Below are 15642 nucleotides of genomic sequence, written 5' to 3'. Positions count from 1 at the left end.
CATCCAGTAGAGATGGACAGAACTGTCAGCAGCGCTGCCCGCAGAGTGGCCTGGTCTGGGCTGTGCTGGTGCCCTGGAGGGGGCGCTCTCCAGGGACCCCACACTTGGGGAGGCCAGGAAGCCCTTGTGGCCTTTGGGGTGGAGCGAGGGTTGAGGGGCCCGTGGGTTGTCGCACTTGGCTGTGCTCCACCGGCTGCTCAGCGGCCTCCTGCCCCCTGTCCCCCGTTGCTCCGAGGATGCTGTGGATGGCTCGGTGGTCCGGGATTTTGAGCACAGGCCCAAAGCTCCTGTCTTAGACTGCAGCGTGACGGCCGACAGCAGAAGGTGACCTTCCCCGCGCCTCGCCCTGGGCGGGCGGCCTCTGGCTCCCACCTGTGTCCCCAAGGTGTCCACGTTCTGTGTGAGCGTCAAGGGGACGTGACCGCTCTTTGAAAACATAAAGTGCTAAAAAGACAGCACGCATCGAGGCTGCAGTCTGCCTTTCCTTCGTGGACCTGCCTTTCCGTGGCCCCCCAGTGGCCTGCTACATGGCAAGGGGCCCTGGCGCTGGAGGCCCAGGTGGCATCTCACAGGGGAGTCGGAGGCCCAGGGGTGCCCCCCCCCCTTGGGAGGCCTTGGCTGGAGCTCCTCGTTTTCAATAGGACACAAGGGCTTTGCATGATAATAGATTTGCTGGAGCTTCCCGCCCCTCCCTGCAGCTACTACAAAGCTAAGAAAGACTTGGGTGGGAATTCATCTCACACGGGGGGGGGGGGGGGGGGGGGGGGGGGGGCACTGAGGGCCGTGGAAACACGCAACGGGTGGGCGGTACACGTACAGTGTTATGTACAAAGGCACATGGCTGCTGTGTTGCTAAGCGTCCAAGAAAACATTCCAGAACAAAGGGAGCTGCCCAAGTGTTTCTGTAAAACAGACAGGTGAGCAGAGAAGGAAGGGGTCGGTCCGTGTGAGCCGCATGTATCTCCTCAGCAGAAGACGGTCGTTTGCAGAAGGGAACGGTCCCATTAATGCCCCGAATGTGGGAGAAGCTCCCTGGGTGGCGGGGGGACTTAGCAACGGCGGGCAGCGGTGCCTTGGCGTTAGGTTCCATCCGTGTCCAGGGAGGAGCATGGAGGGGGCTTGGGGAGCATCTTGAGAAAAATTTGGGTATTTACGTACAATCTTGGTCCTAAATTAGAGAGATTTTCTATGTTTTTTTTTTTTTCTTTTTTCATAGAACCCATAGCTATAACTGTCTGGATCATTTTCTTGGCAGATTTGTCACAGCGTCCCACGACAAAGCGGTGAGGGCTTGGGACCTTGAGACAGGCAAGCTGCTGGTGAGTGTGGCCCCCCTAGCACGCAGCGAGGTCTTGACTGGGCATCTTGGGGGGGGAGGCTTGGGCCAGGCCCCTGGGGGTAGGAAGGGAAACCAGGCTCTCAGAAGAGGAGAATTTTCTCAGGGACACTGGGTGATGGAGGTCGGGCATTGGGAAAGAGAGCTTCTTGGGGCAGGCAAGGGAGGGCTTTGGCTGGAAGGACTGGATACACGAGAGGGGGCGGAGAGGGCACGGCATTCCAGGCTCAGGGAAGTGCATAGGATCAGAGACCCGCCCTGTGGGGTGTTGGGATTCGATGGGACAAAGACCACGTGGTCAAAACACCACGAGTGTTCTGGGGAGCGGCCTCTCTGCAGCAGCCTGGAGGGGCCTCCGTCCATCCATCTGTCCAGTCCATCGGGGACCAGGCTGACACTCCGTCTGTCTGTCCCTTGCCCAGGCAGCCCTGGTTCTGTCGGGGTTTGGGGAGGCTCCCCAGGGAGCTCCTCATCACCTCCCCTTTCTCCTCTTTTCTTCTCACTGCAAAGAGCAGTTTATATTCACTGTAAGGAGCCCAGAAATTATAGTCAATACCTTGGCATCTCTTTTCCTACATCTGTGTGCATTTCCCTCTGAGCACAGGTGAGTATGTGCTGCTAACAGCCCAGTGTCCTTCTGTGCATCTTTTCTGGATCTTGACTCTGTTTTCACTCAAAAATAAATGGTGGGTAGGGTTACATCCGTGTCATCCTTTTTCAGGGATGCATAGATATCAGGCTGTGTTTCACTATTTTTTTAAAAAAAGATTTTATTTATTTATTCATGAGAGACACAGAGAGAGAGAGAGAGAGGCAGAGACATGGGCAGAGGGAGAAGCAGCTCCCTGCAGGGAACCTGCTGCGGGACTTGATCCTGGGACCCCGGGGTCATGCCCTGGGCTGAAGGCAGGCGTCCAACCCCTGTGTCACCCGGGTGTCCCTGTAGGCTTACTTTAAAACGGTGACAGTGCCAATACCGTAACAGTAACATACAGAGAGGCCCTCCTTTCCTGGAACGTTGATCGGCTTGTTGTCCCCTCCCCGAGGTCGGGTGCCAGCCACTCCAAGGGGACAGTGAGTGACCTGAGGGCCTGGGCTGCAGGGTCTCATCTGTGGTGCGAGGCGCAGGGAGGTACTTAACGAACCCCCGTTTACTGAACTGGGTAGGAGGAAAGTTGGCCGTTGCCAGAACTGCGCTGCCCGTCCTGCCAGGTGCTCTACTTGGCCTCGTCGCTCTGGCCTGGGCACAGCCTCGCTAACTACATCTACTAGTCAAACTAGGTGAGAGGAAACCAACTTTGAAATTGGGCTCCTTGGCTGCCCTGGCCCATTACGAGGACTCAGAGGCCATGCGCAGCCAGAGGCTCACGGACTGGACGGTGCACAGATGGGGCGTTTCCATCATCACAGAAAGTTCGCCTGGACGGCGGGGCTAGAGAGAAAACAACCTTTTGATTGTTGCCCCATTCAGTGGAAGATCAAACACAAAACCTTCATAGCCTCCTGTAAGCTTTCTCCCGACGGCAAGTACGTGGTCTCGGCCTTGGACGTGGACCGCGGAATCTGTATAACAGATGCGGAAACTGCCACCACCGTGTCCTACGTCAAAAGTGAGTCTGCACGGGCTCCCCGCTCTGTTCCACCTGCCGGGGCAACAGCCTCTTGTCACTTGACTGACAGTGGCCTGCCTGCCTGCCTGCCTTCTTTCCTTCCTTTCTTTTCTTTTTTTTTTTTTTAAGATTTTATTTGTTTATTCATGAGCGACACACAGAGAGAGGCGGAGACAGGCAGAGGGAGAAGCAGGCTCCTTGCAGGGAGCCCGATGCGGGACTCGATCCTGGGACCCCGGGGTCACGCCCTAGGCCAAAGGCAGGAGCTAAACCGCTGAGCCCCCCAGGGATCCCGGGATGTCTGTTCTTAATGACACATCACTGGATGGCCTTCCTGACCTCCGAGAGAGTGTGCACACCATGTGTGTGTGTTCGCACGCCTGAAGCCCCCTCCCATGTGTACCTTCTGTTTCTGCTGCTGAGCACGGACCTGTGACACGGGTGCTGCCCCACGGCCAGCACCTCTCCTTCCTGGGTCACCTCACACTCCACCTGCTCTCATGCTCCAGGGTTTAGTGGCACACCACACTCCTGCACACGCTCTGGCCCACCTCCGGGCCTTTGCACGTGCTGCTCCTGCTGCTGGGGGGCCCTCTTCCTACTCTGTATCTCCTGCTGACTTTGGGGGCCACTCCTCGACCTCTCAGGGCAGGGCCAACCTTCTGCGGGGCCGGGAGCCGTGACCTACAGCCCCCCTCCCCCCCGCTGTGTGGCCCCCTGTGTGCTGTGGATGGTTGCTGGCACCAGGCCGTCCCCGTTGGACGGGAAGCTCTGCGGGGACAGGGAGCGGGTCAGCTGTGCTTCTCGGTCTGAGCCTGGCATGTGGCTGGCCCCCCGGGAAGATGTCTGGGCAAGAGTCCCCAGTGAAATGCGGGGCCGGAATGCTGGGTGACCAGCTGCTTTCCCTGTGCCGCAGATCATCACGCCCGCTCTCTCACCGCGTGCTGCTTCGACTCCGACAGCCAGAAGGTGGCTTCTGTCTCCCTGGACAAAAACATCAAGATCTGGGATCTTGCGTCCCAGGCCACGCTGCTCAGCATCACCAAGTGAGGAGGGGCCCAATCCTGAGGCGGGGAGGGCCCTCGGCGCACCCCCTGGCTCGGCCTGCATGCCCTCAGCGACCTGGTTGCCGCGCGGGGCATCCCCTGGCTTGGTCCCAGGGCTCAGAGGAGGCCAGAGCTGGAAAGGTGAAGGAGGGAGGCAGCTGGGGGCACAGCATGAGCCTGGCTCAGGGGCATTTGTTTCCATGTGAGCCAACCCTGGGACACACGGCACAGGGGTCCCCTCCTGCCTCCCAAACATGAATTTCCAGCATCTTCTGTGAAGTGGTAAGATGTGATAATCCAGGGCCATGTGAGGATTACAAGGCAGGTGGCTGCCCCGAGCGCGCCGGTCCTCTCCAGCAGGCACCTGTGCCCCGTCACCCTGCCTGCAGCACTGTCACGAGCCCTGCTGGCCCCTGGGGATCTGGCCAGGGATTAAGAGGGCGCAGGTACCTATCCCGAGTGACCTTGGACCTTACGTTCTGCACCTGCAAACGGAGCACAGGTGTGGTCTGAGCAGGTTAGCACAGGCAGGTCCTTGGCTGGGGCCACACAAGCTCTGTTACTGAGAGGGACTCCCAGGGCCACCCGGATGGGGGGTGCCGGCGGCCACCTCCCTAGGGTAGCGAGGGGTGTGGGCCACAGAGGTGGTCACAGTTCCAGCGGTGGGCAAGCGTCACAGTCCACTGTGCTGTTTTCCCCACGGGGATGGAAGGGGAGATAAGCAAAGTGTGTATTGGTATTTCCAATCAACCCAAATGTGTGATTTTTATTTTTTATTTTTGGAAATGTAGCTTTCAGGGGCAGCCTGGGTGGCTCAGCGGTTTGGCACTGCTTTCAGTCCAGGGTGTGATCCTGGAGGCCCGGGATCGAGTCCCACGTCGGGCTCCCTGCATGGAGCCTGCTTCTCTCTCTCTCTCTCTCTGTGTGTATGTGTGTCCTCATGAGTAAATAAATAAAATCTAAAAAAATAATAATAAAAATAAAATCAAAATCTTTAAAAAAAAAAAAAGGAAATGTAGCTTTCAGAGGCAGAGGTTTTGGGTGCCACATGACAGGGCTGGCTTCATGGCCTGCAGCCTCTGGAGTTACCCAGGGCCCCCCCACCATGGAGTTACCCACACGGGATTTCATGCTCTGCTGTCAATGTCCCGAAATTCTTAGTTTTTGAACAAGGGGCTTTGTGTGTGTTTATTTCGAAAATATGTAAGTTACTTTAAAAAAAAAGATTTTATTTATTCATTCATGAGAGGCACAGAGAGAGAGAGAGAGGCAGAGACACAGGCAGAGGGAGAAGCAGGCTCCATGCGGGTAGCTCGACGTGGGACTCGATCCCAGGACCCCGGGGTCATGCCCTGGGCTGAAGGCAGACGCTACACCGCTGAGCCACCCGGGTGCCCCCTCTAAATTACTCTTTGAAAAGGCAAAACGTGAAACATGGAACAAAATTAAAAAGCGAAAGGATCTCTAGTGAACAATCTCTCTTACCTGCCTCATGGTCATGCGCTTCCCGCTTTTCCTCCTTCCTGCCTGTCTTCCGTTCTCTCTTGGCAGCTTTATTGAGAGATAATTCACACATCAGAGAACGCGCACATTTCAAGTGAACAGTTCAGTGGTTTGGAGGATATCACATTATGTTTTAAATTTCAGCAAAACTAATATACAAATGTAAACTTTTCCTTTTTTTAAAAGATTTTATTTATTCATGGGAGACACAGAGAGAGAGAGAGAGAGACTGAGGCAGAGACACAGGCAGAGGGAGAAGCAGGCTCCATGCAGGGAGCCCGATATGGGACTTGATCCCGGGACCTCAGGATCATGCCCTGAGCTGAAGGCAGACACTCAACTGCTGAGCCACCCAGGTGTCCCAACAACGTAAAATTTCATTTTGACCATTTTTAAAAAATATTTGTTTATTTATTTTAGAGAGTGCATCAGGGAGGACCACAGGGAGAGGGAGAGAATCTCAAGCTTGAGTGTGGAGCTGACACAAGGCTTGATCTCTCCACCCTGAGATGGCACCCTGAGCAGAAACCAAGAGTCGGATGCTTAACCAACAAAGCTACCCAAGTGCCCCTCATTTTAACCATTTTAAAGTTAATCCCTGGCACTAATGACATTTACAGTATTGTGCAACCATCACCACTGTCTATTTCCAAAACCCTTTCATTACCCAAGCAGGAACTCTGTGTCCACTAAACCATAACCCCCACTCCCTCCAACCCCAGAGCCTAGTAACCTCTGTTCTACCCTCTGCCTCTGGGAATTTGCCTAGGCTGGATGTTCCATACAAATGCCATCGTACATAATTTGCTCTTTCGTGTCTGGCTTATTTCACTCAGCACACTGCTTGCAAAGTTCACCCATGTAGCATCTATAAGAAAGTTCATTCCTTTTTATGACCTAATGATATTCCGTCGTATGGATCAACCACATTCCGTTGATGTGCTCATCTGTCGAGTGACCCTTGAGTTGCTTCTGTCCTCAGACCATTGTGAACAGTGTTTCCAAGAACATCAGCAGACGGGTATCGGTTCAAGTCCCCACCTTCAGTTCTTTTGGCCTAGGAGCGGACCTCCAGATCAGATGGTAATGCTATACGTGGCTTTTTAAGGAACCAGCGCCTTGCATTTTAATTTTTCCCTGGGTCCTGTCAATTATAGAGCTGGAGGATTTTCAAAATTCATCATCTTAATGGATTTGGAAGCTTGCAAGAAGTAAACATAAAATAAAAGAATGAACATAAATAAATGATTTTGGGGGGTGGATTTCAAACGTCAAGCACAATTTAGAAAACTCAAGAAGTCTATTGTATTTACCCATACTTTCGCTTATGTTCTTCCTTTCTGATGTTCCAGTTTTCCTTATTTCACCACTTCCTTTCTGTCTAGAACAATTCCTTTCAGCTATTCTTTGAGGGTACTTCTGAGAGCAACAAATTCTTAGAGCTCTCTATTCAGAAAATGTCTTGATTTTTCCTTCCTTCCTCCCTCCCTCCCTCCCTCCCTCCCTCCCTCCCTTCCCCTTTCTTTCTTTTCTTTCTTTCTTTCTTTCTTTCTTTCTTTCTTTCTTTCTTCCTTTCTTCCTTTCTTCCTTTCTTCCTTTCTCTTCCTTTCTCTTCCTTTCCTTTCTTTCCTTTCTCCTTTCTTTCCTTTTTTCCTTTTTTTCCTTTTTTCCTTTCTTCCAAGAGAGTGCATGCACAGGTGGGGGGAGGGGTTGAGGGAGAGAGGAGGGGGGAGGGGCAGAAGGAGAGGAGGAGGGAGAATCTCAGACTCCATGCCCAGTGCAAGCCCCACGCAGGGCTCGATCTCACAACACTGAGATCACGACCTGATCCAAAATCAAGAGTGGGACACTTACCCACCCAAGCACCCCTCTTCATTCCTAAAGGATATTGTTGCTGGATATAAAAACTGGGGTTGACAGGTTTGCTTCTTTCATTATTTAAAATCTGTCCTGTCACTTCTCATCTTAATGGTTTCTGATGAAGAATCCACCGCCATTCAAATTGTTTTTCCCCAAGGTAAGGTGCCATTTCTCTCCTGCTGCTTTCAAGATTTTTTTTCTCTGTTTTAAGTTATCAGAAGTTTATGTATTTAATTTCATTTTAAAAACATAATCTCTACCCCCAACATGGGGGCTCGAACTCATAACCTAGAGGTCAAGTGTTGTATTTGAAGTTTAATTATGATGTGTCAGGGTGTAGATTTCTTTGGGTTTATCCTACTTTAGTTTGTTTGTTTGTTTTGTTTTGTTTTTTAGATTTTACTTATTTATTCATGAGAGACACAGAGAGGCAGACACACAGGCAGAGGGAGAAGCAGGCTCCCTGCAGGGAGCCTGATGTGGGACTTGATCCCGGGACTCTGGGATCACGCCCTGAGCCGAAGGTAGATGCTCAACCACTGAGTTACCCAAGGTGTCCCCCTACTTTAGTTTCAGATGGCTTTTTGAATCTATAGGTTTATGTCTTTTGCCATATTTGGTAAGATTTCAGATATAGTCTCTGATTACTTTTTCAGCGATACCTACTTTTCCTCTGGAACTCTGATGACACAAATTTCAGATCTTGTGTTATAGTCCCACAAGTCTTTCAGGTTTTTTTTCCCCAGTCTATTTTTTGGACTGTTTAATTTATATTGTCTGTTTTGATATTTACTGATTCTTTCCTCTGTCCATTTCATTGAATATTTAATTTTGGATATCATATTTTTCAGTTCTGAAGTTTCCATTTGGTCCTTTGTCACATCTATGTCTTCACTGAGGCTTTCTATTTTTTCATTTGTTTCAAGCATGATTATACTTGTTGAAGTATTTTATGGTGACTGCTTAAAAATCCTTGTCAGATAATTCTAATGTCTGTGTCATCTCATTGTTGGGGATCTGTTGATTATCTTCTCATTCACAATGAGATTTTCCTGGCTCTGAGTATGATGAGTGATTTTTCTTTTGTGTCATGGACGTTGTGTATTAATTACATTAGGAAATAGTCGTATTTTTAAAAAGATTTTATTTATTCATTCTTGAGAGACACACAGAGGCAGAGACAAAGGCAGAGGGAGAAGCAGGCTCTATGTGGGGAGCCTGATGCGGGACTCGATCCTGGGACTCTAGGATCACACCCTGAGCTAAAGGCAGACACTCAACCACTGAGGCACCCAGGCGCCCCAATACTCAGTCTTAAAGCCTGTCCTCGCAGGCCACTTAAGCAGAGCCTAGCAAACACGGCATTCTAGGCTCCCGTCTTGGCCCTTGCTGACCTGGGTGGGATGGGAGGCAGGTTTTCCTGAGATGTTTGGCTGGAATATGGTGGGTAGTGTCTAAAGGTTTTCCATCTTGCTCAGCTATCCATTTGGTTAGGGAGAACAGGCTTTTCTTGAGGGCCTTTTTATGGTCCCCATTGTTTTGGGGGTTACAGGCTTTTCACTACAGGATATATGAAGAAAAATAAACTCTAGGGACTCCCAGCACACCATTCTTGGGTCCCAAGATATCTTGCTGGTCTGCCTTTTTGTCTCCATCTTTTCTAGTCTCCTCTTTGCTTTATAAATGCCCAGGATTGTTGACTGCTCTTAGCAGGAGGTATAGGGAGAAGTGCATTGATTCTCCCTATACCTGTCCAGAAACAGGTACAATGTAAGCTCTTTCCTCAAACTTTTGTACTAAGTACAACAGTCTCTTATGAGAAGTGGAATTTATTTGAAATGAGAACCCCATCCTGGAAAATAGAGATAGCGCTGGCTTAAATCCCAACAACAGTGTTTGGATTCTGGGGAAGGCTTTTTATCCATCTCCAGTGAATGCTGGGATAGCTCTTAGCCTAACAGCCACAGGAATTTGGAAAATTTTACCCTGGACACCCCTGGGACATTGACGTTTCTTCTCCTTTGCTCTTACTCAGTCTGTGCATTACAAAGAACTGAAACAGAATCCAAAACTCTGACCTGAGCTCTAGAAAAAAGTTTTTTCCAAGCCTGCTTTCAAGTAAAATGATTGATTTTATGATCCAGACTACTCAGAGATGCTCATTTATGTTTATAGGTTCTCTTGAAAGCTGTTTATAACAGAAGATGAAATTCACAGGGAAAATACTTTGAGGATCACAAAGAAAACAAAAATAGCAAAGTTCTGGGATTTTTTTTTCTGTCATAAAAAGAGACATAAAAATTGAGAATGGATGACTCAAAACTTAATTGAACACACAGCATTAAGCTATGCTTTAATTACACTGAATACAGATGACGAGAGAGGGAGTAGTTGGGAAGGGAAGTAGGAGGGTGTGGTAAGAGAGGGCTGGGGCAGGAGTACCGGGTAGAAGGAGCCAAGCCCCCACGTCTCGGAGAGAAATGAGGCAGAGGGTGAGCAGGAGAAGCCCACCTATTAAGTGTGGTCACAGTACCAAACCTAACATTATTCTTTTGACCACCACTAACGGATTTTCTGACGCTCTTTTTTCTCAAGGGTGAGGTAGCTCTAAGTAGTGCCGTGGTTCTCAATCAGGGGCAATTTTGCCCTCCGCCCCCAGTGGACAATTTTCCAATGTCTGGAGACATTTTTAGTTGTCACAGCTAGGTGTCAGGACTACTGGCATCTAGTGGGTAGAACCCAGGGTTGCTGCTAAACATCCCACGATGTACAGGGCAACCCCCTACCGCAAAGAATTGTGAGTGGCACAAAATGTCAATATAACCATGATTGAGAAATCCTGGGATAGTGTGGCACAGTCAGAGCAATTAAGATCTGGACCATGGTAACATATACATAATGGAATATTACTCAGCCATCAAAAAGAATGAACTCTTGCCATTTGCAATGACGTGGATGGAGCCAGAGTGTATTATGCTAAGTGAAGTAAGTCAGCAAAAGACAAATACCATAGGACTTCACTCATGTGGAATTTAGGAGGCAAAACAGATGAACACAGAGGAAGGGGGGAAAGAGAGAGAAAGAGGGAAGCAAACCATATGAGACTCTTAAACTGAAGGTTGATGGAGGGAGGTGGGTGGGGGATGGGCTAAATGGGTGATGGGTAGTTCTAAGGAGGGCGCTTGTTGTGTTGAGAACTGGGTGTTGTATATAAATGAGGAATCACTAAATTCGACTCCTGAAACCAATATTACACTGGATGTTGACTAACTAGGATTTAAATAAAAACTTGGAAAAAAAAAAAAAGATCTGGACCACGGTAGGCAGAGATGGAAGGAATGATGTCCATTCGGTCATAGGGGATCAGCTACAGGGCCCGTCATCCTGGGTGTGTCCTCACATCCTCCAGGCATGAAGTGCTAATGTGTGCACCCTTCCATCTGTGTTTCAGGGCTCATTCCAGTGCAATATCAAACTGCTGTTTCACCGTCAGTGGCCATTTCCTATGTACAAGCTCTTGGGATAAAACCTTAAAAATATGGAATGTGCACACAGGGGAGTTTCGAAACTCTGGAGCCTGTGTGACTCTAATGCAGGGCCATGAAGGTTCTGTGAGCTCCTGCCACTTTTCCAGAGACAGTGAGTAATTAACCCGTGGAAAGATTTCACACCTGTGGGAATGCTGGGGGTGGCTCTCTTCACGTTCCACTCACACGGGTTTTCCGTAGGGTGGACAGGCAATTTTTAATGATGCCAATGGCGAGGGTGGATTTATTTTCAAACAAAAAAAGAACAAAAACCGAAAGGGACATTCACAGGCAGAAATGTGCAAGTAACAGAGACTCAGCTTACTGTGGCTTAGCGGCCAAAGATAGCTGTTCACCCCCATAATGGGAAAGTCCAAGGGCAGGTCTCAGTTCAGGTGTGGCTGGGTCCAGACACCAGACAATGCTGTCAGGGAGCCAGTCCTGGGAAGAGCGAACCATCTTTAAGATGCTCCCAGCACAAGTCCCATGGAAGTTTTTCATTGGCTCAGCTTGGGACACACCCACCTCTGAGCCAATCACTTTAGCAGGGGAGGCCTCTGATTGGCTAGGATCGAGCTCCCCCCCCCATCGGAGTTTACCCTCCAACCACAGGGACTTTCCCCGTGGGAAATCGGGGCGCTGTTGCCAAATGAAGGGTCGGGAATGCCAACGGGTGATGACGGGAAGCGCCCTCGGGCCACTAGCCTCGGCGAGGGAAGCGACTGCTCCCGACACTCAGGACCCAGTGGCTTTACTCCTCCTCCATCGTCAGGAGTGGGGTTCGCTCTGTGTGTGTTTCAGGGGCCCCCAGCCAGCACAGAAGCAACCAGAGCCTGGCTGGCGAAATGCTGGGGCGCTTTTGAACAACTTCTCTCCCCCGGTGGCCTCTGTGTGAGTCAGGCCCCGTTATGAGGGCTCCCACCAGTGTCCGTCCTTGCAGTTTGGGGGGTTCGGGGCTGCCTACGGTCAACCAGCACTATCCTCACATTGCACATTTGTGCATTAGCATCCTGGGTAAAATTTACCCGTGACCCTGAAATCAGCAGGTGCGGCGCCGGCGGGAGGCCGCAGGGCCCGTGGACCCGGGCCACGCTGCAGGCTGCCTGCCGCCGAGCTGGGCGGCGCCCCGTCTTCTTGTTTCAGCTCTCTTCTTGTAAAGCGTCCCTTCTGCGGCCTCTGTGGTGCCCAGTCGTTTTGCATGTTGTGGCGTGGGTTGCTGCTCCTGCTGCTTACGGAGCCCCGAGCCCGCCGGGTGCGGGGGGTCGGTCCGGGGGGGGGGGGTGGCAGCTGGAGCCCTGAAGGGCACGCACTTCATGGTGATGGACACACAGTCCGGATCAAAGAGAGCAGGTTTCAACAGAAACAGACCCCGAACCAGGTCACGTACCGCTGGCTTCACGGATCGTCACAGCCCTGAGTACTGAGAATTGGCTGTGACGGGCTGGGGGTCATGGAGCTGCCCCAGGAAGGGGCTGGGGTGTCCTCGGAGCCAACCACGGTGGCACCTCACAAATGCAACCTCTCAGCCTGCTTTGACCTCGCGGAGGGAGGAGGCGCTTGGCTGGGGAGGATGAATCCCCCCTCCCTCCCGCCTCCCCCCACCACCCCCTGAAACTCTGTCATTTTGTGTCCTAGCCTCTTTTCTCGTGTCTGGAGGGTTCGACAGGACCGTGGCCATCTGGGATGTAGGAGAAGGCTACCGGAAGCTCTCCTTGAAGGTATCGATGGCAGTACCAGGTAGAGGGTCAGGTGGGGTGCTGGGTGCTGGGGATACAGCAGCCAGTGAGACAGGCCTAGAGGCGCCCACTGGAGCTGACCCCTCTGTGCAGAACTGACGAGGAACCGACAAGCAGATCACTGACAAGAAATCACAACAGGGTGATGTGATAGCAACAGACCCCAAGGACTAATCCACAGAGGGTGGGCAGGGAGGGCTTCTTGGAGAAGGTGGCACTTGAGCTGAGAACTCGATGGTAAGGAAAGAGCGGGTGAATGGGGGAAGGGTGTTCTAGGCAGAGGGAACAGCAAATGCAGAAACTCAGAGGTGGAAAAGTGTGGGCTCCAAAGTGATGGCGACCCACCCAGTGCTTCTGCCTCCAATTAGAGGAGACAAAAAGCAAAGTGGCTCTAACGAGGGGATGGAGTCTGACACTGCGAGAGTGCAGACGGTAGGCGGGCCCAGGGCTGGCTTCAGCTGGGCCTCGGTGAGCGCCTGGCCCGCTCGCCCGAGGTCCCGCATCCTCCCTGGTCTTGTGATCTCGTGGTCTGGCTGCGAATGCTTGCCTCCACCACTCAGGCCCCTCTGTCCCCGTGGCCCCAACGTAGACTGTGTCCCCTTGATCACCACAACATTTGGGCTCCCAGGCCGGGTCTGTCTCGAGTGCTGTTCTGCAGGGGTTCTGGGGGGGCCAAAGGGAGTTCACATCACTGCAAATAAATGGCTTAAAGCTGAGCATTCAACCTCCCCGTGTTAAAAAGTCCCTTAAAAGACCTCAGTAAGTGTCTGAACCCACAGTGGTACCTCCCTGCTGAGCTCCCTTTTACCAGAGGAAAACCACCCCCCATTTGCTTCCTCTGGCTGCAGCGGATAGGTTTGCAGTGACTTGAAGCAAAAGCCCCCGCACCAGGAGGGCCTCAAAGAACGCAAACAAGAGCCTGCAAGAGGCCTCTGGACCAGCTGGGAATATAGTCATCGACCCCCGCCCCCGCCCACCCCTGCCCCACGTTCCTGCTAGACACTTCAGACAGTACCATTTAACACACACACACACACAGTGCCAGAATGCACACTTGCATCAACCACCTTTACCCTTCCCGTTCCACCTTAGATGTCATCGGTGCCACCAGGGAGGCACAGTGAGCAGCTCCTAAATGTGTGCATCCCCGGGGGCCCGACTCTGTTTTTTAGTTGTGCTCACCGAGGTTTTTCCTCTAGGTGCCTGTTAAAATTTAATTTTTCTTCAGGGCCACAGTGACTGGGTGACAGATGTTGCCATTAGCAACAACAAGAAATGGGTCCTGTCTGCTTCAAAGGTAAACGTGGCCAATCTTCGGGTAACTTTTTTTTTTTTTTTAATTTTTTATTTATTTATGATAGTCACAGAGAGAGAGAGAGGCAGAGATACAGGCAGAGGGAGAAGCAGGCTCCATGCACTGGGAGCCCGATGTGGGATTCGATCCCGGGTCTCCAGGATCGCGCCCTGGGCCAAAGGCAGGCGCCAAACCGCTGCACCACCCAGGGATCCCCAATCTTCGGGTAACTTACAATTTCTCTCACATTTGTGAGATAGGTGTTAACCGAGGTGTTCCTGTCAAGCAGAATTCCTGGGCTGGCACAGTCTGAGCACCCCTCCCCCACCCTCCACCACCCTCCACCACCCTCCTGGCCAGGCCAGGCCATCCTCATTCAGGGAGCTGGCGGGGAATGTGGAAAGCGGGTCCCTATGGCTGCTCATGTGGGGGGTTGCCGGGTATTTCTGGGTCTGCAGCCGTTGGCATCTGAGCTTTGCTGGAGCAAAGGCCTGCCCAGGCTGGTGAGTGATGGAGCCAGCAGGGCCCGTAGGGGGCAAGGTGTGAGCTCGCTGGCGAGCAGAGGCCACCCTGAGCTCCCAAGTGAGCCTTCCCTCTCTGCATCACTGCGTCCTAGAATTTCCATGCCAATGGTACAAAAGAGCACACCCAGGGTATCCCGGGGTATGAGCGCAAGTGGGGGTGCCACCTTGCTCCCCTGCTGGCCTTGGTTAGTGCCATGTCATTCTCTAGCCTGTACGGGACTGTGGGCAAGAATCTGCCTATCGTGACCAACTTGTCAGCCAACCCAGACGCTGCCAACTGGACCCAAATACCATAAAAATATAACACATAATGAAAGTTCTATGCCATGTGTTATTGTAACTTAAAAATAGGAAAAATGGGGGCGCCTGGGGGGCTCAGTGGTTGAGCGTCTGCCTTCAGCTCAGGGCGTGACCCCGGAGTCCTGGGATCAAGTCCTGCAGGCAGCCTGCTTCTCCCTCTGCCTGTGTCTCTGCCTCTCCCTGTGTCTCTCATGAATAAATAAATAAAATCTTTAAAAAAATGTGAAAAATGACTATGGCAACTATATCTCAGTAAAGCTGGAAACAAGTAAAAGTGCAAACCAAAGTAAGAAAAATGAAGGTTTATTTGAAATGTATGTCTTATTCTGTATTTTTCACTTCTCTGTTCCATAAAGGCTAGTATTGAAACAATAATAATTGGACTACTTGACGGGGGCAATTGGTAGTACTTAATAATAGATAGGACTCATTAAATATGTTTTAAAAATATAAAAGTATTTTATAATGTTTCTGTCTTATAGCAATTTATTTAGACTTTAAAAAACTCTTCACTGGACACTGAAGGTTTGTGGGCTATCTATACCATCATGTATGCTTAAGATACATAAACATAAGATTTTAAAAAGCGACTACAAATACAACAGGATTGATTAAAGAGGTATTACCTCTATTTGTGTATCTATTTCTCCAGCTTTACTGAGCTATAACTGACATATAACATGGCCTAAGTTCAAGGGGGGGACTGTGTTCTCTGAGCTGCTGCAGCCTCGGGAGGCCCTTCTTTGCTGTAGCAGTAAAACGAAATACTGACCAACGTAAAATCACTTTGGCCTGCAGCTCTGCTCTCAAGCCCACTTTTCACCCATTCTCGGTGTCAGGCCACGAGATGTCATCAAGCTAAACAGCCTCTCAACAAAGGCTGCTGATCATGGAGCACTCGGGGTT

General features: G+C 51.0%; 1 protein-coding gene across 1 annotated transcript in view; it reads left to right on the top strand.

Annotated features, from left to right (window-relative positions):
* WDR88 (WD repeat domain 88) overlaps nucleotides 1-15642 on the top strand; it is a 45193-nt gene that overhangs the window by 18364 nt on the left and 11187 nt on the right. Inside the window, exons 3-9 of the mRNA XM_035706655.2 lie at nucleotides 236-324; nucleotides 1256-1319; nucleotides 2808-2946; nucleotides 3863-3992; nucleotides 10807-10994; nucleotides 12518-12600; nucleotides 13847-13936. Coding sequence (XP_035562548.1) covers nucleotides 236-324; nucleotides 1256-1319; nucleotides 2808-2946; nucleotides 3863-3992; nucleotides 10807-10994; nucleotides 12518-12600; nucleotides 13847-13936 — 783 coding nt within the window. The remainder of the gene's footprint in view (nucleotides 1-235; nucleotides 325-1255; nucleotides 1320-2807; nucleotides 2947-3862; nucleotides 3993-10806; nucleotides 10995-12517; nucleotides 12601-13846; nucleotides 13937-15642) is intronic.

This window comes from Canis lupus, chromosome 1, assembly GCF_003254725.2.
Source record: "Canis lupus dingo isolate Sandy chromosome 1, ASM325472v2, whole genome shotgun sequence".
NCBI lineage: Eukaryota > Metazoa > Chordata > Mammalia > Carnivora > Canidae > Canis > Canis lupus.
The sequence above is the reverse complement of the archived record's forward strand: the minus strand, read 5'-3'. Positions and strand labels throughout refer to the sequence as shown.